At 38.7% G+C, this 24,690-nt stretch overlaps 4 protein-coding genes across 5 annotated transcripts in view; all 4 read right to left on the bottom strand.

Annotated features, from left to right (window-relative positions):
• Positions 1-24,416, bottom strand: part of LOC127506883 (histone H2B) — a 49,289-nt gene extending 24,873 nt beyond the window's left edge. Inside the window, exons 1-3 of one of the 2 annotated variants that reach the window (XM_051883724.1) lie at positions 24,362-24,416; positions 24,089-24,144; positions 9,809-14,256 (exon numbers count right to left, since the gene is read on the bottom strand). In XM_051883724.1, coding sequence (XP_051739684.1) covers positions 13,878-14,252 — 375 coding nt within the window. In that variant the 5' untranslated portion in view covers positions 14,253-14,256; positions 24,089-24,144; positions 24,362-24,416 and the 3' untranslated portion in view covers positions 9,809-13,877. Of the gene's footprint in view, positions 1-9,808; positions 14,257-24,088; positions 24,145-24,361 lie in introns of those variants that run through there. The other variant, XM_051883722.1, reaches the window with a different exon arrangement.
• LOC127506847 (histone H3) lies at positions 2,400-4,047 on the bottom strand. Its single transcript, XM_051883683.1, has one exon. The coding sequence runs from the start codon at positions 4,022-4,024 to the stop codon at positions 3,614-3,616; it is 411 nt and encodes a 136-aa protein (XP_051739643.1). The 5' UTR covers positions 4,025-4,047; the 3' UTR covers positions 2,400-3,613.
• LOC127506868 (histone H2A) lies at positions 4,758-5,304 on the bottom strand. The gene has a single exon (XM_051883704.1). The coding sequence runs from the start codon at positions 5,283-5,285 to the stop codon at positions 4,899-4,901; it is 387 nt and encodes a 128-aa protein (XP_051739664.1). The 5' UTR covers positions 5,286-5,304; the 3' UTR covers positions 4,758-4,898.
• On the bottom strand, positions 5,708-7,731 carry LOC127506815 (histone H1-like). Its single transcript, XM_051883647.1, has one exon. It carries the CDS (start codon positions 6,611-6,613, stop codon positions 5,993-5,995), a length of 621 nt encoding a protein of 206 aa, XP_051739607.1. The 5' UTR covers positions 6,614-7,731; the 3' UTR covers positions 5,708-5,992.
• Positions 24,417-24,690: the final 274 nt, after the last annotated feature.

The following is a 24,690-nucleotide window of genomic DNA, read 5'->3' as shown; positions in this document are numbered from 1 at the left end:
AACGCAAACATTTGGAGACAAAATTATTGTATTAAAACTGCAATGCTCAAATGCAGGATTATGTTTTATACTTTTCCACATCTTTACTGACTGCATACATTTTAACCCTTAAACAGGCGGCAAGAGTAGAAAATGATCAGCAAAACATCCTTTCATGTCACTTTTTATATAATCCATACTTAAGTAAAACATTCAAATGAATTTGATGTATTTTGATGTATATTATATTTTGATAGATTTCATGAGTTGTATCTCCCATGATACATTGCAAGTCATCAATAAAATAAAATAAAAAAAAAAAGTAATATGCTAAATATGCTGCATGCAAGTCTCCTAAAACTGATGCATTTAAATTTCTTGTTTTTTTACACTGCTGCTGTCCTGCAGAGTTTAGATTCAAACCTATTCAAACACACATGCCTGTAATTTCCAAGTAAATCTGAAGACTTTAAGCAGGGTTTGGTGTTTTTGATTGGGGCTGGAGCTCAACTCTGTAGGATGGTTGGCTTCCCCTGTTCTACCCTACAAGAAAATATCTAGTTGAAAATGCAAAGATGTAGGCAACTAAATATGATAATGTCAGTTTAACATGTGAATATTAACATTTGTGCAGTTTTTAAACACAAGATTGTCAATATTGTGGATTAACCTTTTTTTCTTACCCAAATCTGGCAACGATATGGATGTTTCAAAATGTGATGATAAAAGCATGAACAACATGACTTAATTTTCTTTTTCAGCATCTTAAGACAGTTAACAATTAATATTAGCAGTTTTTTTTTTTTTTTTTTTTTTTTTTTTGAAAAGTAAGATTAATATACAACTACTTTCCACAGTCAGAATGTCCGGCACCATGGGCGAAAAAACACAGAAAATCAGGGGCCGCATGTATAAAGCCGCTCAGAGTAAAATTTTAGTCTTAAAGGAACACTCCACTTTTTTTGAAAATAGGCTCATTTTCCAACTCCCCTAGAGTTAAACAGTTGACCCGGAGATCGGCTGAATGGATTCGAAAACGGTAAAACTCAACTGTTTAACTCTAGGGGAGTTGGAAAATGAGCCTATTTTCAAAAAAAAGTGGAGTGTTCCTTTAAGTGTGTCAAAATTCTAAGAATGGCCTAATTTTACTCTTATTCCTAAACTTAAAATAAGTGTGATTCATAAAGGTTCCTAAGGGTCTCAGCCCATAAATTATTTAGGAGAGCTGGAGAGGTCTCCTAACCTAGATATAAATGTTTAAAGTTATTTGATGACATGGAGTTGCTAAAACAATACAAACTCAGTTAATTCTTTTTGTAACTGACCTAGTAAGAATAACTAATAACTTTAAATAAATTAAATCAATTTCTAAATTAAATCAGTTTTAAATTCATTTCTAAGAAATGAAAGTAGTAATTACATTTTTTTGGTAACTGGAAAAATGCAGCAGTGCACCGGTAATGACTTGGGCCCATCAGTGATGGGTGTTAAAGGCACAATATATAATATATTTGGATTAAAATATCCAAAAAAGCACTAGAACAGTGTCTTGTGTACTTACATTATTGAAGATGTTTCCAAGATAGTTTAAATCCAGAAAAATAAGCAATTTACCAAGGACATGGACCATGTCTATGGATCCCCTATCAATGACATCATACCCGTGTATATATATATATATATATTAATTTAAATGTCTTAAAATACGAGGGAAGAATAAAACGCTAAACTAAGTGAAACTACAGCTACAGGTTTTAGAAACAAAAAAGCAGCAGAGTTCTGGTTACTGCCTGTATGGTCCGGGTAATTAACTATTAAAATAATTAACTTTCAATATCAATACTTTTCACACATTACAAAGAATAAATATCTGAATTTATGATTTATAAAAATGTTTTTAACCACTATTTTCAAGACTGCCCCTCCCCCACCTGTGGGACATTTACCATTATATATTTATAACAATATCTTAGTCTAAACCTGATGTAATCTTGACAAACTATATATAATTTGAAAGCTTTCAGACTCTAGTTTTCATATTTGTTGATTTCTTTTTTTTTATTTTCAAAAGAAATGACAGAGCAATAGATAAATAGTGATATATTTTTCATTTGTGATGTGGAGCCAAACTATAACACACGCTCTGATCCTTTCCGTATGTTTTTTACATGCGTTTTAGAGATTGAATTCAAATCAAAAATTAACATTACTGCACAAATTTCTTCTGAATAGGATGTCTACTTTTGAAAAGTATGAAAAAATATGGTTCAGATCACTCAAACCTCTTCAAGAAACTGAAGAGAGCTTATATGGTCACCGGTGGAGTCTGGATGTCATCTAGTGGAAAAGTTTGATACAGCGCACAAAATAAATAAAAAAATAAATAACTTACTGAAAGTTCTTTTATTGAGATATCAACCTAAAACTTGGAACAGACCTTGTTCAGATATTTAGTTTGATTGTCTTGAAGTTTTAGAGTTGAACATTGCAACGATGACTGACTCGGTTGAATATTTGAATCCAGTTGTATTCAGCACAACAGTACAAAGTTAGATTCAGAGCAGGAAGTGTGGTCAACAAACAAGCAAAGGGTCAATAACAATAGCGGCAGTCCAGACAGCAAACTAATCCAAAACAGTAATCCAAAAGTTGCGTTCATAAACAAGCAGAGACATACACGTGGCAAACAAACAGGGTAATATGAACGCTTGGTAGAGACAGGGTAAACTGACAATACTTCGCAACATGATGTACAAACAACATGGCTTATAACAGGTAGAGACAGGAAGTGAAGAGAGAAGATCCGGCAGTGTTCAGTATTCGGGAGATGGCTCCCTCTGGCGGTTGGAGGAATGGATGGCGGATGCAGATGTTACAAACATGTTCAGTAAAATAATTATTTTATATAAAATATATGTTTTAAATTTTCATAAACTTCTACAACTTTTTTTAAACTTTAATTTTCCATTTTTTTTTTTTTTTACCTTCTACAATAATCTGTAAAGTTCCCTTTAAAAAGATGCCAAACTGAAGTATTCAAGATTTTAAAAAAAAAAGTTGGAAAAGTCATTTTCATATCTATGATCAAAAAGTGGGACAGACAATTAACAGGTAAAACAACTTTATATTTTCAAAAACTTTGAAAATAAAAAGTTGTTAAACTCAGCAAGACACTGGCACTTCAGGACTAGAGTTGAAGAGCTGTGACTTACAACACAGAAGTGGTTTGTATTTTGGGTCTAGTTTTTGAGTTGCTGTTTATATGGGTAAAATTGGCCCACGAACAGTAAGAAAGTATAAAGTTTCTGTAGCCTATGCACCTTTCACAACACATCAGCGTGTTGAAACTTTGCATGTATGTTCATGACCCTAATTGGGTTAATCACAATTTCTAAGAAAAAAAATAAATAAAAATAAAGGGTTAATTTACGTTTCAACTCAAATTAAAACGGGTCAAATTCACCCAACAGCATATGCGGGTTAAACGATCGCCCGCTCCCTTTATGTTGCTTATTATTCAGACTTAAGTTATTAAAATATTCGTTATTTTAAGCATTACATTGGAAATTTTCATTCAGTCTGATTTTGGTGGCTCTTAAAAGAGCCTTTGGGGTTTGATGTGGTTGATATGGATTTAGGCGCGCTCTCCGCGGATGCGGCGGGCCAGCTGAATGTCTTTGGGCATGATGGTGACTCTCTTGGCGTGGATGGCGCACAGGTTGGTGTCCTCAAACAGACCGACCAAATAAGCCTCGCTGGCCTCCTGCAGGGCCATGACAGCGGAGCTCTGGAAGCGCAGATCTGTCTTGAAGTCCTGAGCGATTTCTCTCACCAGCCGCTGGAAGGGCAGTTTGCGGATCAGCAGCTCGGTGGACTTCTGATAGCGGCGGATCTCTCGGAGAGCCACGGTCCCGGGCCTGTAGCGATGGGGCTTTTTGACGCCGCCGGTGGCCGGAGCGCTCTTACGGGCGGCTTTGGTAGCGAGCTGCTTCCTCGGGGCTTTACCACCGGTGGATTTACGAGCGGTCTGCTTGGTTCTTGCCATTGCTGCAGCAAACTTCTCTCTATTTTTCTTGTGCTAGAAATACCGCTCTGTGTTACAACGCCTGCTTTTAAAGCATTTTACCACCACAAGCTGATAGTGTCGCGAGGATGCAGGCCTTGTGATTGGCTAATATGTGACGTCTGTGCATGACTGCTAGCCAATGACTGCGCGTTTCCCCTTTTCAAACAAGCAGAGGGTTTCACGCTCAATGTGCTTTGTTCGGTTTACTACTTTGCGCATAAAACAAACGGTATACATGACACCTCCATGAGCTTTATACTCACATTGTTGTATTTATTTGTTCTAAAATACTCGCCTTAATTCCCACTGGTTGTGCATATTTTGAATTATAACAAAGTCACATTATAGTCTGTATAAAAGCAATATAAAGTCCTGTAAATACGTAAAGCAGCGTGCGGCTGTGATAACAGAACAAAAGACCCAGAGTAACATTGACCAATTTCTGTTACCCTGGCGCCGATATGCATATCTTTTTATTTTAGATTATGTATTAAAATATTATCCAATACATTATCATAAGCTTGGCAGACATGTAACTGTATTTTAATATGAGGGGAGATGGGTTGGGTGACAATCCTACACACCTCCTAAACAACGATCTCTACAGACACGTCAGGGGATCATCATGTGCTTATAATAGGAATGCACACCTTGTAGCTCATACGATTGTATTTGTAATCGTCGATACAGAGCAATCACACATTTCTTCTGGTTTGACGGGTCAATTTTCTCCCCTCAACTAAACATGCTTATGGTATTCGTAAATATTAACAAAGAAAAGTACTCTCTATTTAATAAAATGGGTGGCTCTTAAAAGAGCCGTTGGGTTTCAACAAGACAGACTTGAGTCCACTTATTTGGATTTGGCGGGTTTCTCGGTCTTCTTGGGCAGCAGCACAGCCTGGATGTTGGGCAGCACACCGCCCTGAGCGATGGTCACTCCGCCCAGAAGTTTGTTCAACTCTTCGTCGTTGCGCACCGCCAGCTGCAGATGACGGGGGATGATGCGGGTCTTCTTGTTGTCCCGAGCGGCATTTCCAGCCAACTCCAGGATCTCAGCGGTAAGATACTCGAGCACAGCCGCCAGATAAACAGGAGCACCAGCACCGACGCGCTCGGCGTAGTTGCCTTTGCGGAGAAGCCTGTGAACACGGCCGACGGGAAACTGCAGTCCTGCCCTGGATGAGCGAGTCTTAGCCTTGGCTCTGGCTTTGCCTCCGGTTTTGCCTCTTCCACTCATTATTAAGTCAGTTACTACAACTTTCACAAACAGAACTAATAAACTGAGATTTCTTGTCTCCACATACTGTCTTTAAACTAGACTACCAGTCGCTCATTGGTTTAGAGTCTATAAAGATTCAAACCAATCACTGAACTTCCCTCCAAAGACCAACCCCCCTTTCTGGCGGGAATAATTATGCACAAGTACTTGTGACTATTAAGACAGAAGAGATGAAATATTTAAGATATTGAAATATCTGTTATAGAACATTTAAATGAATTGTATATTGTTCCTATTAAAAGTGCTATTCCTTTTACACCCTGTATATTCTGTGCAAGTTGATCTTCTGATATTGTACTACAGTATTATGATCCTGATGTAATACTGGAGTGTTTTCAGTTTGATTGTCACAATTCTATAGCGGAGTGTTGTGTGTAAATATTCTGTCTGTACTTTGTTGTACAACATCCCATTTGGACTGATCACTGTCCGAACCCTCATGAGCTTTTTTTTTTTTTTTTTTTTTTTTGCTGTTTTTATTCAGTTTCTTTAATATAAAGATGATTTACTAGTTGCTTTGTTTTGTTTTCCAAAAAAAAAAAAAAAAAAAATTGACTACGTATTTACAAAATTAACACAAATCATTAAAATACACGAGTTTTGGTCTTTTTTTAGAGTTAGTGGGTGGCTCTTAAAAGAGCCGTTGAGGAAAAACAGTGAACACTTTATTTCTTTTTGGGCGCTGCCTTTTTAGGCTTGGCGGCTTTAGGCTTTGCCACCTTAGGTTTAGCCGCCTTTGCCTTTTTGGGGCTCTTGACTGCTTTCTTAGCGGCTGCTGGCTTCTTTGCCTTCTTGGGACTCTTCGTCGCTTTCTTAGCGGCTGTGGCGGCGGGTTTCTTGGCCTTCTTGGGCGATTTCTTTGCGGCGGGCTTCTTTGCCGCTGCGCTCTTGTGCTTCTTGGCAGCAGCGGGTTTCTTGGCCGCGGGCTTCTTCGCTTTAGGAGCCGCTTTCTTGGCCGGCTTCTTCTTGGTCTCGACTTGCTGCTTGTTGAGCTTGAATGAGCCCGAAGCGCCGGTCCCTTTGACCTGCACCAGGGCGCCTTTAGTCACCAAGGTCTTGATGGCGATCTTGACGCGGGAGTTGTTCTTCTCCACGTCGTAGCCGCTGGCGGCGAGAGCTTTCTTCAGTGCGGCGAGGGACACGCCGCTTCTCTCCTTGGATGCGGACACGGCTTTGATGATGAGCTCCCCGACGCCTGGACCTGCTTTCTTGGCTTTCGTAGCTGACTTCTTCTTGGGCGCTTTGGCCGGGGCTGCAGCAGCCGGTGCTGGAGCGGTTTCTGCCATCTCTCTCGGATTGGATCTACCGTCTATCAAACGCTGTCTGGTTTCAGCAATAAACAGCGCTCGTGCGGCGCTGCGTTCTTAAATAACATATGAGAACCTTTTAGACTCAACCCGCCCTGCTCGGTGTCTCTGCGCATCCACGAGCCCCTCGCGCTTGTGTTTTCTTCTCTTACATTTGGGGCAAAACTGAAGCGGTAAAATAGTTTGTCACAGTCAAAACAAAGTGAGCACCGAGCAGAGGCTCTGAGCTTTCACTGGAGACTAAAATACGCGAAGAGGAAATGTTTCTTTTGCCTCCGTCAGACCAAATCCAAGGCGAGCATCAGCCACGGGGAAAAGCCGCGTGTAAATTTGATAAATAGTTTTAATTGAAAAGTTGATAAAAGCCTGAACGCGTCCGCTGTGTGTTCAGAAAACAGTCTGAATGCAACTTTAATGAAATCAGCATTAGTGAGGGGCGTGAGGAGGCTTTCATACAGCTGTTGTTTTGGGCAGCTTGAAGCACACGAACATCATCCGGAGGATCCGAGTCTGTTTGTGACTCTCTGGCCCTCATCTTCTGCCAGCAGATGATCTGTCCTTATAAGTTATATGATAATAATAATAATAATAATAGTAATAATAATTAATATCCTATCTCTTGTCACGCAAATATTAATGTTTTAACTTTTCATAAGCTGATGTACATCATATCACGTAAATAAAAATGTAAATCGTCATATTTGCCATGTGAATGGGGATTGTGTAATGCTCATTTAAAGCAAGGCATAGCAGGTGACTCAAAAAAAAGTTATTTTACTATAGATGTTAAAACATTTTGAATTTAAACATTCAACAATTTGAAGTGTAGTTGTGTTTGGTCGTTTAGAAGTTTACAATTTATTCCTAAAAGTGTTTCTTGGATTTGAAAACGGGTCACAAGGGTTTTCTGATCCAGGACAATATGTTTCTTTTGCTATTGTGAAAAGAAATCGGGCTCTCATGACACACAGTAATTATACATTTTCCTCATGTTTCACTACATTGCTGAACTTAAATGGATATAATTTTGTTCTTAAAACTGACTGAACAATGATAGAGTTGTTTTGTTCATAAACTAACAGTATCAGGTTTTATATTTTTTCTTACAAAAACCCATCGTTTCGCTTCAGAAGGCCTTTATTAAACCCCTGGATCTTTATAGATTATATTTATGATGGATGGATGCATTTTTTGGGCTTCAAAACACACCCACTGTTCACTACCATTATAGAGCGTGGAAGAGCCACGATATTTTTAAATATATCTCTGATTGTTCCAGCAGTCATATCACCTTGTAGCCCAAGACTGGTTGCCTGCTGAAGCTAAGCAGGGCTGAGCCTGGTTAATACCTAGATGGGAGACCTCCTGGGAAAACTAGGTTTCTGTTGGAAGAGGTGTTAGTGAGGCCAGCAGGGGATGCTCACACTATGGTCTGTGTGGGTCCTAATGCCCCAGTATAGTGACTGTACTGTACTGTAACAAGCACCGTCCTTCAGTTATCATCACTCAATGGCTGGCTGTCTAAGTGGTGTCCGCAGAATAATATAGGTTTCATAGACAATTGGAAAAGTTTTTGGGGCAGACCTGACCTGTTGAAAAGAGATGGTATCCATCCCTCCTGGAATGGTGCTGCTCTTCTCTCTAGTAATATGGCACATAGTCTTAGAGCTGAAACATGACAAACTGGGGCCCAGGTCAGGAAGCAGCAGACAGACTGGCTAAACCGACCATCTGCTAGCCATCTCACGTCACAGAAGTCAGATAATTTCCAACACATAGAAACTCTTTCACCTAGATATTATCACATAGAGACTGTGTCTGTACCCCAAATTAGTATACAAAAAACTTTCAAAAAAGCCATTTAAGTGTAAAAATTTAATTGATGTTCAACAAATAAAAAACAGATAATACTGATAAATGATAAAGCTTGGGATGGTGAATATTAGATCCCTTTCTTCAAAAGCACGTATTGTAAATGATATTATCACAGACAATAAACTAGATTTGCTGTGTTTGACAGAAACCTGGCTAAAACCAGACGATTACATTACTTTAAATGAGTTTAGCCCTCAAGGTTATGATCATCGACACAATCCTCGTCCAAAAAGCAAAGGGGGAGGTGTTGCTGTAATTTATAGTAAAATCTTCAGTATTACTTTATGTAATGTTATGTAAGTTGACATTTGTGCTGGCTACTGTATACAGGCCACCAGGGCACCATACAGACTTTATCAAATAATTTGCTGATTTTCTATCAGAGTTAGTGCTAGCTGCGGATAAAGTCCTTGTTGTTGGTGATTTTAATACCCATGTAGATAATGATAAAGATGCATTGGGGTTGGCATTTATAGACATTCTAAACTCTATTGGAGTTAGACAACACGTGTCAGGACCCACTCATTGTCGTAATCATACTTTAGATCTAATATTGTCACATGGAATCAATATTGATGCAGTCGAAATTCTGCAGCAGAGCGATGACATCTCAGATCATTATTTAGTCTTGTGTATACTACAGTTAGCCATGGCTGCAAAACCGCCACCCTGCCATAAATATGGTAGAACCATCAATTCTACCACTAAAGATTGCTTTATAAATAATCTTCCTGATCAGTTTCATCGCCTTAGCATACCAGATAGCTTAGAAGACCTCGGTGTTGCAACAGAAACTACTGACTATGTCTTTTCCAGCACATTAGACTCAGTTGCTCCTCTGCGCTTAAAGAAGATTAAGGAAACTAATCCAATGGCGTGGTACAACGAGAACACTCTGGCTCTTAAGAGAGCTGCCAGAAAAAAAATGGAGCGTAGCTGGAAGAAAACAAAACTAGAAGTTTTTCACATTTCGTGGAGAGAATGATTGAGTACAGAAAGGCCTTAACTTCTAGATCTGCTTTTTTCTCAAATCTTTTAGAAGAAAATATACAACCCTCTGTATTTATTTAATACAGTGGCTAAATTAACGAGAAATATGGCTTCAACTTCTGATGTTTCCAAGCAGCACAGCAGTACTGACTTTATGAACTTCTTTACTTGCAAGATTGACTGTTACGTCCCCAGCTAGTCTAGGGTTTGAGGAACAGGTAACAGAATAAAAATGGTGAGATGTGTGGAGGCAGCAAAGGTGCAATTCCCAACCCCAGGGCTTTAACAAAGACCGAAGGCAACTCAATGTCAAAAACAAGTTATTTTATTTACTAATGTGGGAGGATTTTAAGGCTTCAAGAGGGGGGCAAGGCCAAAATAACAAACATAAACCCTCTAACTATTAAGAAGAAACTAAACTACAAAAGAAAAGAAAACAAAATACAATACACATACTCCCTAACTAGCTTAAACAAGAGAAAACAAGATATAAAGAAAATGGCACCCACCTCTCTACTAACCCTTCCCCAAATAATTAACAATATAAACTTAGTAGAGAAAGAAACAATAACAAAAGTATGTACAAAAGAGATAACTTACAAAAACAAAAGGGTTTTCTGGTAGCAACAAGTACAACAAGAGTGTCAACACAATATCACATAACAAAAAAAAAAAAAAAAAAAAAAAAAAAAAATCAATCAACAAGGTATAAATCAAAACAACAATAAGGCTTTTGGGGTTGGGAAAAGAAGCCTTGCAGCACAGCCTCCACGCACACACACCCTGCTCTGTGCAATGGTGCTGCTTAAATCCCTACAGCTTTCTCTCCTCCTCCACTCAAGTCAGATCACCAATCATTGGAGTCAGGTGGCAGCCATTACTTCTTGCTTATGAAAGTAGATAGAGAGGAAAAACAGGGAGAAAGGGAAAAACAAAAACAAAACAAAACAAAACAAAACATACGTCCTTGGACGTAACATTGACAATATTAGAGAGAAAATTATAACCATGCAACTGTCTACTACAGTAATGCGTCAGACAGAGCACTGTAGTGTCCCTGAGGAAAAATTCCATTCATTCGTTGCTTTAGGATAGGAAGAATTGTCTAAACTTGTTAAATCATCCAAATCAACATGTATGTTAGACCCTATACCGACTAAGCTATAGAAAGAGATGCTTTCAGAGGTCATAGATCCTCTTCTTAATATTGTTAATTCATCTTTATCACTAGGATACGTACCGAAAACTTTTAAGCTGGCTATTATTAAACCTCTTATTAAAAAAACACAACTTGATCCTAGAGAATTAGTCAATTACAGGTCGATCTCGAATCTACCTTTTCTGTCAAAAATACTAGAAAAGGCAGAATCATCGCAACTACGTTCCTTCTTGGAAAGAAATGGTATCTGTAAGGATTTCCAGTCAGGATTTAGACCGTACCATAGTACTGAGACTGCTCTCATTAGAGTTACATTAGCTAATTTTGACACTATCGACTACAATATTCTTTTGAATAGACTTGAAAATTATGTTGGCATTAGTGGAATTGCATTGGCATGGTTCAAATCTTACTTATCTGAACGTTATCAGTTTGTAGAAGTAAAAGAAGAGATATCGATCACAAGTTCAATATGGAGTATCGCAAGGCTCAGTACTAGGACCGTTGCTTTTCACTCTGTACATGCTACCCTTGGGAGATATCATTAGGAAGCATGGCATTAGTTTTCACTGTTACGCTGATGATACTCAGCTCTATATTTATTCGAGCCCTGAGGAAACTTACCAATTCACAAAATTAATCGAATGCATAGCTGATATAAAAAAATTGGATGATCAGTAATTTCCTACTACTAAATTCAGAAAAACAGAGATTCTAATTTTTGGACGAAAAACTTCTTCACGTAATAACCTAGAACACAGCCTAACACTTGATGGCTGCTCGGTTAAGTCTTTGTTGTCAGTTAGGAACCTGGGTGTGCTCTTCTTTCATTTGAAAGCCATGTTTCTATCATCTGTAAAACCGCATTCTTCCATCTTAAAAATATATCTACACTACGACATATGCTCTCAATGACAAATGCGGAACAGTTAGTTCACGCTACAGCTGGTCCAAAACGCAGCAGCCAAAGTTCTTACTAGAACCAGGAAGTACGACCATATTAGCCCGATTCTGTCAACACTGCACTGGCTCCCTATTAAACATCGTATAGATTTTAAAATCTTGCTACTTACCTACAAAGCGCTAAATGGTTTAGCTCCCCAGTACCTGAGCGAGCTCTTAATGCATTATATATCCTTCACGTCTATTGCAAACTCAGAATTCAGGCCAGCTGATAATACCTATCAAAATCAACTGCAGGCGGCAGGTCCTTTTCCTATTTAGCACTTAAACTTTGGAACAATCTTCCTATCACTGTTCGGGAGACACACTCCGTCAGTTTAAATCTAGACTGAAAACACATCTGTTTAAACTTGCATACACATAACACATTATCTACTTCTATAATTCAAATCATGTAAATTGTTAGGCTGCATAGATTAGGTCAGCCGGAACCGGGAACACTTCCCATAACACCTGATGTACTCGCTAACGTTACATCATAAGAAGAATGGCGTCTACGCTAATATTAGTCTCTCTCTGTTTGCCGCAGCCTGCCAGATCCAGGCCGTATCTAGATGAGATGAAGGACCTGCATCTAAACACGGTGATAACCCAGCCCTGACGTTTCAACTAAATTATCTCCTGCGAAGGCCTTCTTTCCTTTCCTTTCCCTATGTATAGATAAAATGTTATCAAAATTATTCCAGTTCGCATAGATCCGCGGACACAACTAATTTTTTTCTGTATTATGCGGACCAGACAAGTAATTTGGCAAATATCACTTTTTTTTTTTTTTTTTTTAAGGAAAGCTTCTGCGCACATACACACTCAAACATGCAAACCTATAGACTAAACAAATGGCAAGAATGCATTAAAGGTATTCATTTTTTTTTGTTTGTTTTTTTTTTTCAGTAGGAAAGGTGTCATTTAAGCAGCCCCTAACGTAATAATTAACAATTTTTACAACGGAAGTGATTCAATCAAAAACCAGCTTTAGCTCAATAATAATTTTCCTATTGTCACTGTGAAGCTGCTTTGAAACAATATGTATTGTCAAAAGAGCTATATAAACGAAGATGACTTGACGTTAAACCGAGGTCCTGACTCTCTGTGGTCATTAAAAATCCCATCGTAAAGAGTAGGGGTGTAAGGGTAGGCCCAGTGCCTGGCCAAATTCCCTCCATTGGCCCTTAGCAATCATGGCCTCCTAATAACCCCCATCCATTGAATTGGCGCTATCACGCTCTCTCCTCTCCACCTACAGCTGGTGTGGTGAGCGCACTAGCGCCGTTGTACTGTAGCTGCCGTCGCATCACTTTTCGGTGAACTATCCCTTAAAGGATCCAACAATTCATTTTTAATTACGTCTTAATAATGCAATATGCAAATTATCCATGTATTTAAGCCTAATGTTGTACTAGATACTTTTTTTAGAAACTGTCCCTATTAACTGTGCTAATAGTACCAGCCAGATTTATACTGCCTAGTTTATTAAAAAACAACAATGACATTTAGTTTTGTATGGTCTACATTGTGGCAAAAAGGTGCAGTAAATAGGCCAAAATGTTATAGTATATAAAAAGTTGTAGGTCATACAATAGAAGCTTGATATAATCAGATGTAAAGCAGAAAGACAGTTTAAAATGATTAATTAGATAAGGAAAAGTAAAGAGGTCAGAAGTAGCAAGTTCTGTAAGACGACACACATGCAGCCCCTGAATACATTGGTAATTGTTCTTGAGTCTAAATGTAGAGGACTCTCGTTACCGTTTCCAGCGTAAATTTCATTTATGGCAGTGTGAGACGGAAGTTGTGTGTTGGCAACCCTACAGTTTTATCGGTGTCATTAAACAGATGGATGTGCTGAACGCTTGGAAAGGCTGGAAAAACAGTCTCCCATATCAGAAGATATTTTAAATTAAGAACGAGCGTAGTGTTTTGACTTCTCAAAAAATAATTATCTCTGTTTTGCTAGTCCCATACAATGCTATACATACACATTTGTACACAAGCTGATATAAGAACTTGTAATTATCATTGATTTTGAATAAGTTCAATATACAGGGGGATACACCTGAAAACAGTAAGTGTTTTAGGGATGGTAGTCACATCTTGGTTTTTCGGAGTGTTAAAAGATTCAAAAACAAGCATCCAAGACTGAGGCGGAGACAAAAACAAGTTAAAACTTGAATGAACTGCAAGCATTATAAACTCTTAAACGAGAAGATAGATGGCTCTTAAAAGAGCCTTTAAGGTGACTGAGTCTCGGTTAAATCTCTACTTGGAGCTGGTGTACTTGGTCACTGCCTTGGTGCCCTCGGACACGGCGTGTTTGGCCAGCTCTCCGGGCAGCAGCAGACGCACGGCGGTCTGGATCTCTCTAGAAGTGATGGTGGAGCGCTTGTTGTAGTGAGCGAGACGAGACGACTCACCGGCGATGCGCTCGAAGATGTCGTTGACGAAAGAGTTCATGATGCCCATCGCCTTGGAAGAGATACCGGTGTCAGGATGAACCTGCTTCAGGACTTTGTAGACGTAGATAGCATAACTCTCCTTCCTGGACCTCTTGCGCTTTTTTCCTCCCTTACCGGCAATCTTCGTGACGGCCTTCTTGGAACCCTTCTTAGGCGCGGACTTTGCTGGTTCAGGCATGATACTGCAAAAACCCAAAACTAAAGAATCAATGGGAACTCATGAAAGATGCAGAGGTATTTATACCCTGCCCTATGCTAATTTTCAAAGAGATACGGAACTCTTCTGATTGCCTGTTTTCATTGGCCAAACCCATAAATTCGCATTTCATTGGACAACTCAAAATATCATGAGCGGAACCACAGGCGGTTAAAAGATATAACCCCGCCTACCGCCAAATGTTTGAGTGACACCCACACAACTCCGTTTCCCCTTTCCCGCTCTTTATTTTCGTTTTGATACAATTTTGAAAAGACAAGTATTCTGTACTATCGTATAATTTGAAAAATCATTATAAACACATTGCAAGAATTCGAGGAAAGTAATAAGATCTTAGCTTTTCATACCAGAAAGTCTCTCTAACACAAAAGCTCCTTTACTGCTAATGTAACAGAGTTGTACATATATATTGTGTGTCTCCACTTGCTGAATGCAAATAATAAGAATGTTACATAATCACACTGAAAGATCATTGGACGGAGTGAGTGTTGGCCGGATCACTTTTAAGCTTGCAAGCCTTTCAATCATGTAGGAAAGACATACTGACGGAAATTCTGATTATTTCATTTAGATTAAGACAACTGGGAATTGTAGTGCAGTACCAGCACATGTTGGGATACAAGGAAATGAAACGGCAGATAAAATGGCTAAGGAGACACTCAAAGTGGATAATATTAAAAAAGCAGTCACTTTAAGCAGGGCAGAAGGGAAGTCTTTGATTCAACAAGCTTGTGGGAGTAAATGGCAGAAATACTGGGACTCATGTAAGAAAGGAATTTTTATAGAAAACAAAATAATATAAAACAAGGTCAAATTAGTCATAATATTTAAAAAGAAAAGAATCTATTATATTTACAAGATTAAGAATGGGTCAGACCAATTTTAATGCAACACTACATATCATGGGCAAACACAACTCTGGTTTTTGTAATGTATGTCCAGAAATGGAAACTGTAGAACATGTTTTGATGTAAAAAATTTGAACAAGAAAGAATTGAGCTTATAAGAGATATGCAAGCTTTGGGTATTACAGATTTCACCATATACAATATTTTAAAGACAGGAATAGAGTCTGGTAGAAAAATTACAGCATTAATGACGTTCTTGAGGAATAGTGGCCTGAAATACAGAATATAGAAAATCTTCCATGTATCAGCTTCGTCATACTCCAGCACAGTAGGTGGCGGTATGCACCTTACCAGTTGGTTTGCAACCCGCCAATAAATCCACAGAAGAAGAAGAAGAGCGTTGGAGGGGGCCAGAGCCGTTGAGAAACAAAAAGTTGGATTTGACAACAACGTTTATTTGCTTATCAAATTTAAAAGCTTTGTCAAATAATTCGTCATAACCACTTTATTATATGGGGCCAGTGGACCAAGATTGAGATTAGGAGGCACAAAATCCAAAATCCTTGGGCCCAGGGGCGCCACCAGCAATTTTGGGACCTATGAAAGAATATGAAGTTGGGCCCCCTACGGCACCCATTCCGCACCAAACATACAAGCCAAGCTAGCTAAGCTAACCAAAATCTTTGTCTGCTATTGTGTACTATTACTATATTACTATTGCTTTTGACCACTAGGCATTAGTATTTAGTCAGAGACCTACAACGGCTGTAGCTAGCAGATGATTTATTAAACAAATGAAATGTAATAGAAAAATACAGTACTCAAATATTTATAGAAAATGCAACATTCTTAAACAATGTTTAAACATATATTATATTAAATACAAACATATAAACAGAGTACAATATGCAATACACTGCAACAGTGACTTTTAACAAACAATTAGACATAGCATAAATAAGAATATGGTCTTTTCTTTAACCCAGTGCCAAAAGTCAAACTCCTTGGTGGCAAAATCCACAATAAAAAATATTCAACATAAACGTATATACAGAGTGCAAAATGCAATACACTGACTGCAACAGTGAATTTTAACAATAAATTAGACAAAACATAAATTAGAAAATGGTCTTCTGTTTAACCTTCCAGTGACTTAAATGCCAAAAGCTAAACGCCTGGCATTCTTGCTGGCAAAATCCTCAATCAAATCCTTAAAATCCAGTCTTAAAGCCAACTGGCTTTCAATGGACAGTATGGCAAGGTTGTTCAACCTCTCCTGAGACATGGTTGATCTTGAGTAACTCTTTATCAATTTAAGCTTACTAAATACTCTCTCTCCACTGGCAACAGTGACGGGAAGAGTGCAAAATATCCTCAGGGCAATGCACACCTCTCCAAAAATGCTCTGGAGTTGCATTTTATGAATTGCATTAAGGAGAGCAAGAGGAGAACAATCAGAGGGGAAAGTGGCTGAAAATATTGAATTGAGATGCATGATTTCAGCCACAAACTGAGGTGTGAGATCCCTAGTATACTTACTAATATGAGTGGTTGACACACAGTTGCAATATCACTGTCATGCAACTGCCCCAGTTTTAATATGGCAGCAAATTCCTCTACAATACCTGCAGTTGTTTGGAAGTGCGTGTCCAAATCACGTCAGATAATCTCTTTCTCTTCCTCTCATGACCCAGCTCCTTATTAAATTTAGATGGCACCCCCATCTGACTGGCAATCAAGGATGCCTCTGAGAGAAGAGCATCCCGACTATCCCTGAGATTTTGCATCTCATTTTTAAGATCCCTTACATTAGCTGCCTCAGCCTCAAGGGATATTTTCCCTGACTGGAGAAATTTACTCCTGTCATCAATGCACTGCAAAACTTTTACCCAAATGGTCAAAAGCACAATAGCATCAAATGAGGTAAAGTACTTTCTGAGCCCAAAAGCTTCCGCCCTGGCCTCATTTGAAAGACTGCATGTGCTCAGTATGCCACAGGCTTGACAGCATCAATTCGAGCACTCCAGCGAGTGTCAGATAAGCTGTGTACAGAGCAGCCTATTGTGTCTTTGTATATAGCCCATCGCTGTGGACTGGCACTTACAAAACTGTACAGGCGATTGATGTAGCCAAAAAATGTTGACACTTCAGGGCCTGACCCTGCAGCATGCACACCCACAAGATTCAATGTATGGGAGGCACAAGGTGAAAATGTGGCAAGATTATTTTTTTGTATTATTTGGGCCTGGACTCCCTTGATCTTCCCTGACATATTTGCCCCGTTATCATACCCTTGCCCCCTGCAATCACTGATGTATATCCCTCGATCCATAAGCACACTATCATCCCTGCTATTTCCCTTCCTGTTTTCTTGTAGAAATCCTTGAATTCAAGGAATCTTTCAGTAATCTCCCATTCATCCACATTTTTATTATAATGCACATATCGCATGAGCAAAACATTCTGCTCAGTGTGGGAAATGTCAGGCGTAGAGTCACAAATTATCCCATAATATATGGCATCATCCCTTTCCTTCAAGATTGTTTTCTGTACTCTTTTGCCACACAATTCAGTGAACTCGTTTTGGATGTCTTGGCTCAAATAATGGGTTAACCTGCATTCTTTTTTGGATGCCTTGACTTTCTCTAAGTGGTCTTTCAACAGTGGATCATAAAGGGACAAAAGCTGTAGAGTGCCTAAGAAATTGCCATTATGGACATCACTAAGTCTTTAGTTTTACCTCTGAATGGTGAATTCCTTGACGCCAAGTGCAGTCACAGCAAGGAGCCTCTGCAAGAGAGCTTTGTTTCTCTCAATTTCAGACTGTAACTCTCTCTGCATCTGAATGTCTATGCCACTTGCAGATCTTATAGAACACTGCAGGTTTTTCCATTTATATAGCAGTCCCTGTGAGCCCTGTTATTTTCATGGTTTGGGATTTTTTAATCATACATACGATGCCACTTAACATCACACATCTTGTACCCCTGTTCACTATTCAGAGGACTATAAGAAGGTCTTTTCTGCCCATGAGAGAAAAGAACACATGGGATGCAAAACAGTGCATCTGCACTCTCACTATAAATTAACCAATCCCTTTTCATCTTTTCTCTACCATTTGCTGCCTTACTGTATTTCAAGTAGTCTGGAAATGGCTTTCCCTGTGAATCATTAGACATTTCTCTTTGTGCCAATTTACTAACGATAGTTGTTCTGTCTTTGTCACTTAATTTTGTAGGCCACAAACCTGGGTCAGCTGACAGCAGGTCATGTGGCTCAGTATCTAAAGTGTCCATCTTAACATTACTCTGTTCCTTGTACTGTAAGCTCCTCACTGCTTCCTCCTCCTCATCCGTGCTACTACTGATACTGTCCTGAGCCTCATCTGCTGTTTTTAAATCACTTTCTGTGTCCTCTCTGACAGACTGGCTTGAGTAACATCCTGGCTCTAGAATATCCAAAAAATATAAATTCATTCAGAACCTGTTCTACTTGGACATAGAGTTTCTGTACCACACCATTCTGCTGAAAGAGTCTGACTACTTAATCAGTTATATTAATAGAAATGGTTCACTGGGGCAAACAAAAAAAATCCTAAAATAATAAATAGAATACCTTTGTAATACCAGCATTTCCAGCAGTATCCAAAATTTCTCAATCATGATCTTCTAAGAAAACTAGATTCAGCTAAATGTGACAATTAGCTTAACAGCTGTATTGTGCTCGCTAGCAACCTATGCACATACAGTATACAATGTTAAAAGTGTTCTACATTATGAACCCTAACCCAAAAACCTTTAGCTTCATATACTGTAGATAATTGTGACCTTGCCTGTGAAAACTTTTTTTTTTTTTACGGTTTTCTACATAAAATCATTCTACATAATGTAAAGAACATTCTGTGAAAATATAACATTGATATCTTTAATATTGACTGAGTAAGATCATGCCAGAGTTTGAAATCATAGTAAAAATGAATGCTTGATATCAAACTGCGATGTTCTTTATCTCATAATAATTTAGATTTGATGCTTTAGTCTGGTTTTCACAGGCAAAATCTCAGTGACATACTGATTACTTCCTTCTTCATCTGGGAGAAGAGTTGTGGGAACTTCCTGGGGAAGAGTGGGTGAGGGCGAGGTTGCATCTGTGTATGAGGTGGACGTAGACGTCATTAGTGAACTAGTTATTCGCTAGCTAGAATGCACGGTTGTAGTTAGCTAAAGTCTGCTAACATAGTTAGACAACAAGAGAATGCTGGCAATTGGCTACAAATTAAAGATCCATCTGGACCGAGATTACATTATTTTCATTTTCAGTGGTGAAAAACGTAACCTATTGAACATTGAATTGACTGTCAGGTAGTGCTTGGCCACTCAACTAGCGCTAACATTACCGCAAATAAAGCTCCGATTTCTATTTGTAACTCTTTGGTAGATTTTACATTTATAATTTCTATTACATTATTACTAGTACTGTAACTACTAATAAAACGGATCTCTGGTGGCCCCAAAAGTGCGTGGGCCCTTAGAATCGTCCTAACTTTCTACCCCTTAGCGGCACCCCTGCTTGGGCCAATAACATTAAAAACCTCTTTAAAAACATGCGTTGAGGAATAAGATCTTGAGGACTGTCTGTAGGCTTCAAATGTTTAACAAACTCCTGTTACCCTCAAATCTAGCAACATTTTTTCCCCACTGGGGTCAATTCTGGGGTCAGTTCTGAAGCCTTCTTCATTGCAGTTGAATTTCTCATCTTGAAGTTCTTGATGATCCAGTAAATGTGTCTTTCAGGTGCACTATTCTTTGCATCAAAATGGCCTCACATGCAAAGAAATTGCTGCAAAGTGATGATGGCTGCATGTCTTTCTTTAGAGGTAACCATTGATGACACAAGAATACAATGATTAGAAGCTCTTCTTCCTACTGACTAGAACTTGTTCGCACTTTCCCATGTGCTGATGTGATTCTTATGCTAGCTGGTCACTTTTTACCGGGGACAAAAACAGGTCCTTTTTTTTTTTTTTTGGCCAATGAAGCGTTTTGCAAATACAGTATGTAAAATGCATCTGATCACTCTGCACAATAATTTAGAAACTATGTGAATCTACACCACAACAACTGAAGCAGCTAACTTTGCAAAACACAAAATTTAACAAGCAGTTCATTTAATTAGGGTTTCTGAGACAACGACCCACTGCAGAGAACTGCCAAAACTTTTGGCCATGGCTTTACCCTATCATTCACGTGGGGAGCAGGGCCATAATAAATTGCCATTTTTTAAAGGTAATATACCTCCTTGTGGTTGAGAGACAACAGGGGATTCAACACTAAGAGTCTTATTTCCCATCTGAGGAGGATGCCTCAAAATTGGGGTTCTCCTCAAGTTCTTGTGAGTATTATGATTCCCCACGACTGATGACAGTGTTTCTCGCAATACTACAGGTATGGTTATGATAGGTTAGAGCCCTAAAAGTTTGAAGATTATGAAATTGCATTTCATAATGACCTCAGTATCTAAAACAAATATGTGTAAAAATTGTTATATTTCTAATATGTTTTATACAGATAAATGAGCCTGGGGTCAAATTGACCCCAAAGATCACCAATGCTACAAAATGTGTACAGGACACTGAAAACATATCATCGTGAAAAATGTATGTTTACCCAGTTTTCCCCATTAAATGAGGAAAAGTCATTAAATATGAAGCAAAAAAAAATAAAAAAAATGATGTCAATCATATGTTTAGAGGCGTTAAACATTGCATGGGGTCAAATAGACCCCAAAGATAACAGGAGATGTTGCAGTAATACTTGCTAGTTGACAAATTAGAAATACTCTTAAATTACCTAACTTGCGTGATTGACTAAAATTGATAGTGTTTGTAATATTATCTATCCAGTGTGTTATTAAATGTTGTGATGAAGACAGCAGCCATGCGTTCTTGTGGTGAAACAGTTTGCAGTAAATGTTACAGTAAATTGTCACTGTTCCATACGACTGAATCTATTCTCTAGCTGACATTTTGTCATTTTCATATGAAGGGTGAGTTACAGTAATTAATTATGGTATCTACCATATTAAGGCCCTCTCTCTTTATTCCTCAAACTATACATTAGATTTGGTTATCTGCTTCAGAAATGTAGCACGCTGATCTGCTAGTCATGAGGTTTTCATGAGGAGAACTCTCATCATGTGTTTGCAATTTGCATAGCTTAATGATGCATTTAAAAGTTAATGACCAAACATATCTTTACAAAAGTTCACAATGCTGTTGCAGATGAAATATAATATGGATAAAATTGGACAAATATCTTTGTTAGGTTAGATACTGATTATTAATCACTCAAACCCCTCTCCTTAATCGTCAGACTAGCACATTTGTAGTTTTAACACTTTTTATTTGTGTTTGTAGTTCTAATCGAATCCTCATCCAACATGCAATGGGTTGTGGGCAATATTAGCCATTAGTGTGCATGGATCTGCACTTCGGAAAAAGTAGACCATTCGGGTATCTTTGGAATGCTCTTTTCAACAAACTACGATTTCGGACACACTAATTCTAATTTCAAATACTATTTAGGATGTATAGTATGCTAATTGGGAAGCAGCAAGAGAAAGTATTAGTTCACCCCTAGAGTCTTCAGATCTGAGTCATTCGTTCATTCCGTGACAGCCCCATAGACCCAAAGACTCGGGAGGAGAACTATAATTTCGGTTTCCGGGAACAGTCTGCATAGCTTAAGCCTATAGGGATGTAGTCTCGTGTTGCCAGAACTTCAGACTGACGACAAAAGTTTGGACTCCATAGCAGCTTTCATTTGGCCAAGGACCGCCCAGAGTCACAGTTGGTTTTGTTCCACATCATGTTTAGGGGTGCGAAAATGCAATGTTGAAGTCCGCCTCGGCCTTCATCCTCCCGTCCCACCGACAAACAATGAAATGGGGCCGGACTGAGTCTTTCCCATCCCGGCCTTCATTCTCCCGACTCGCAGCGTGAGATAGGACTAACTGCAGAACTGCAGAACCATACATCATGACAGTCAGAGGACGACAGCGCTAGACTAACAGCCTGAGGCCGGAAGTGGGCAGAGCAAATTTATCTTCGTAGGCATTGCTCCATTTGGAGCTTTTTAAAGTTTAAAACCGTTAATGTCAAATATTTTATTAAAACGATCTAACTGAAATGATAGATTAGATAGATACTCGCATTGTGTTAATAGCTCAATCATATACACACAAACACATAAAAGTTACGATATATATATATATATATATATATATATATATATATATATATATATCGATTTTTTTAAATCATTCAAATTTGGCTGGGTGGTTAATAACATATTTTTCTGTGGCGTGACAAACTCAGAACACATACTTTAATATGGCTTTACAGGGTGTCACAGAGACGAGCTCCGTGGTTCCCTCCTCTGGCCATCGGAGGGAGCCGTCTCCCGAATACTGACACACACACTCGCATACACACTACATTTCCAACAAGCCCGTGCCTTGGACTGATTACAGCCACAGCTGTTACTCATTACCCAGACTATAAAGGACTCCATTGTACCATAGTTCATTGCAAAGTCTTGTTTTGCCTTGGTGAACATTTCTGAGGGTTATTATCCTGTCTGATTACCTGTTGCTGATCCTGTTTGTTACCCGTCCACGACTCTCTGCTGCCTGCCTTTGACCTCTGCCTTGTGTTCTGATCTGTGAGTGATATCTGCCTGTCCCGTACCACTGCCTGTTTCCTGACCTCGATTCTGCCTGTCCCTTTTGTACCTGTCTGCTCCTGTTTGACCCTGCCTGTACGACCACGCTCTTATTCAATAAAAGCATGCAAATGGATCCCAGCCTGAGTGACGATTCGTTACACAGGGACTTTAATGTTTAAAATATTACTTAAGGGCCTGTTAAATAGCTGGTTTGCTGCTCATATCCGTCACTGTTTGATAAACTGGGAAATGCTGTTGGCTGTTGTTGTGTGACAGTTTCATCTATTTTGCAAACTCGCATGTTTATCACAAGGTTAAATCCAGTTAGTTAAGTTAATAGCTAATTATTGAGGTTTTCCTTTCTATCTTGAATATGCTTCCATAATGCATATATCCAATATACCGTTGTTCCCATAACAATACATTAAAAAAATACACTGTTTCTCTGACATTTTTAAATGGTGCACAAAATATAATAGTTTGCTTCCATAACACACAATAATGGTCTAACGAAATCTAAATTTTAAACATCTGTACCATTGTACCCTTTACTTCCTTTCTAAGTAACGTGACCGCCCACGATTGTAAAGCAAAACGTGATTGGTTGTAGCGAGATTGTGCTGCGATTGGTCAGCGCAATGTAGCCGTTACAAACAACAGCACTTTTTGTCCACAAAAGCGTTAAATCCATGAAATATTGATATATTGTCCATTGTTTACATCACATTTCTTCTGAATGATCTGCTCTCCATGTTCGTTCTTCGAGAAATTATGCAATCTGAGCAGCATTTATGTTGTAAAACTGTATATGATTGTATAGACTCTCACAAAACAAATGAGCCCACGTCATGAGAGGCATATTCTCCAGCCATTGCTATTGTAGTAAATCTGGCGGACAAAACTTTTAGCCAATGCCAAGACAATCCAACAACGTGTGTACTGTTTATCTTCTGCATGTGTGCACATGTGCACAGACGTGCATCTCGACCATAAGTGTAACTGGCCTGTTTTCTGCGTTGCATTTTGTCTGCGTTGTGTTATGAAAAACTGGACAGCAAGTGACAATTTCACTGATCTTTTATACCTCTGATAGGCCTGATGTGAAAACAACAGAAAAGTAGCCTCTATGAGTGACTCAGCCTTATCATGCTCTCTCAAGTGCATTAACAAAGCGAAGAGAAAATAAATCACATTAAACAAGAAAATAATATAACAGAAAACATACCTGATGTGAAAACAACAGAAAAGCAGCCTCTATGAGTGACTCGCCCTTATCGTGCTCTATAAAACATATGATGTACACTTTTCACCATGTGCTCTCTGTTCCACATTTAGGCCCAAATGCAAAAATATAACTCAAACAGGGAGAAATGACAAAAATAACCACAAAGATAGGTAAAATAACATTATACACATGAATTAGAGTGAAAATATAGACATAAGAGCATTAATTAAAATAAAGATTGAAAAGATTATCAGGAGTCCAAAATAACCTCACCTCTCCAGTGCATTGACAAAGCGAAGAGGAAGAGGAGGAGACAGAACAGGAAATTATATTGACTCATGATGTCATCACCACAATTAAAGGGGAAAGCACTCACATTTCAGTTAGGCAGTTATATCAGATGTATGTAAACAAAAAAATTTGTGTGAATTCTAATAAACAATATAAGTTTTTAACAGTAAACTTTCTGTACCTGTTATATAAGCACAGCAAGCCATATTATTTGGTAATTGTATGAAACAATCCTGAAAAAGCACAACGGCAGAGATGGCAAGTTCAGCGGCTGGAATTAGCTGAGGTGACGGCACACAGACAGCAGCGCA

The sequence above is a fragment of the Ctenopharyngodon idella genome, chromosome 24 (genome assembly GCF_019924925.1).
Source record: "Ctenopharyngodon idella isolate HZGC_01 chromosome 24, HZGC01, whole genome shotgun sequence".
NCBI classification, from domain to species: Eukaryota; Metazoa; Chordata; class Actinopteri; order Cypriniformes; family Xenocyprididae; genus Ctenopharyngodon; species Ctenopharyngodon idella.
This window is presented reverse-complemented; position numbering and strand designations above follow the sequence as displayed.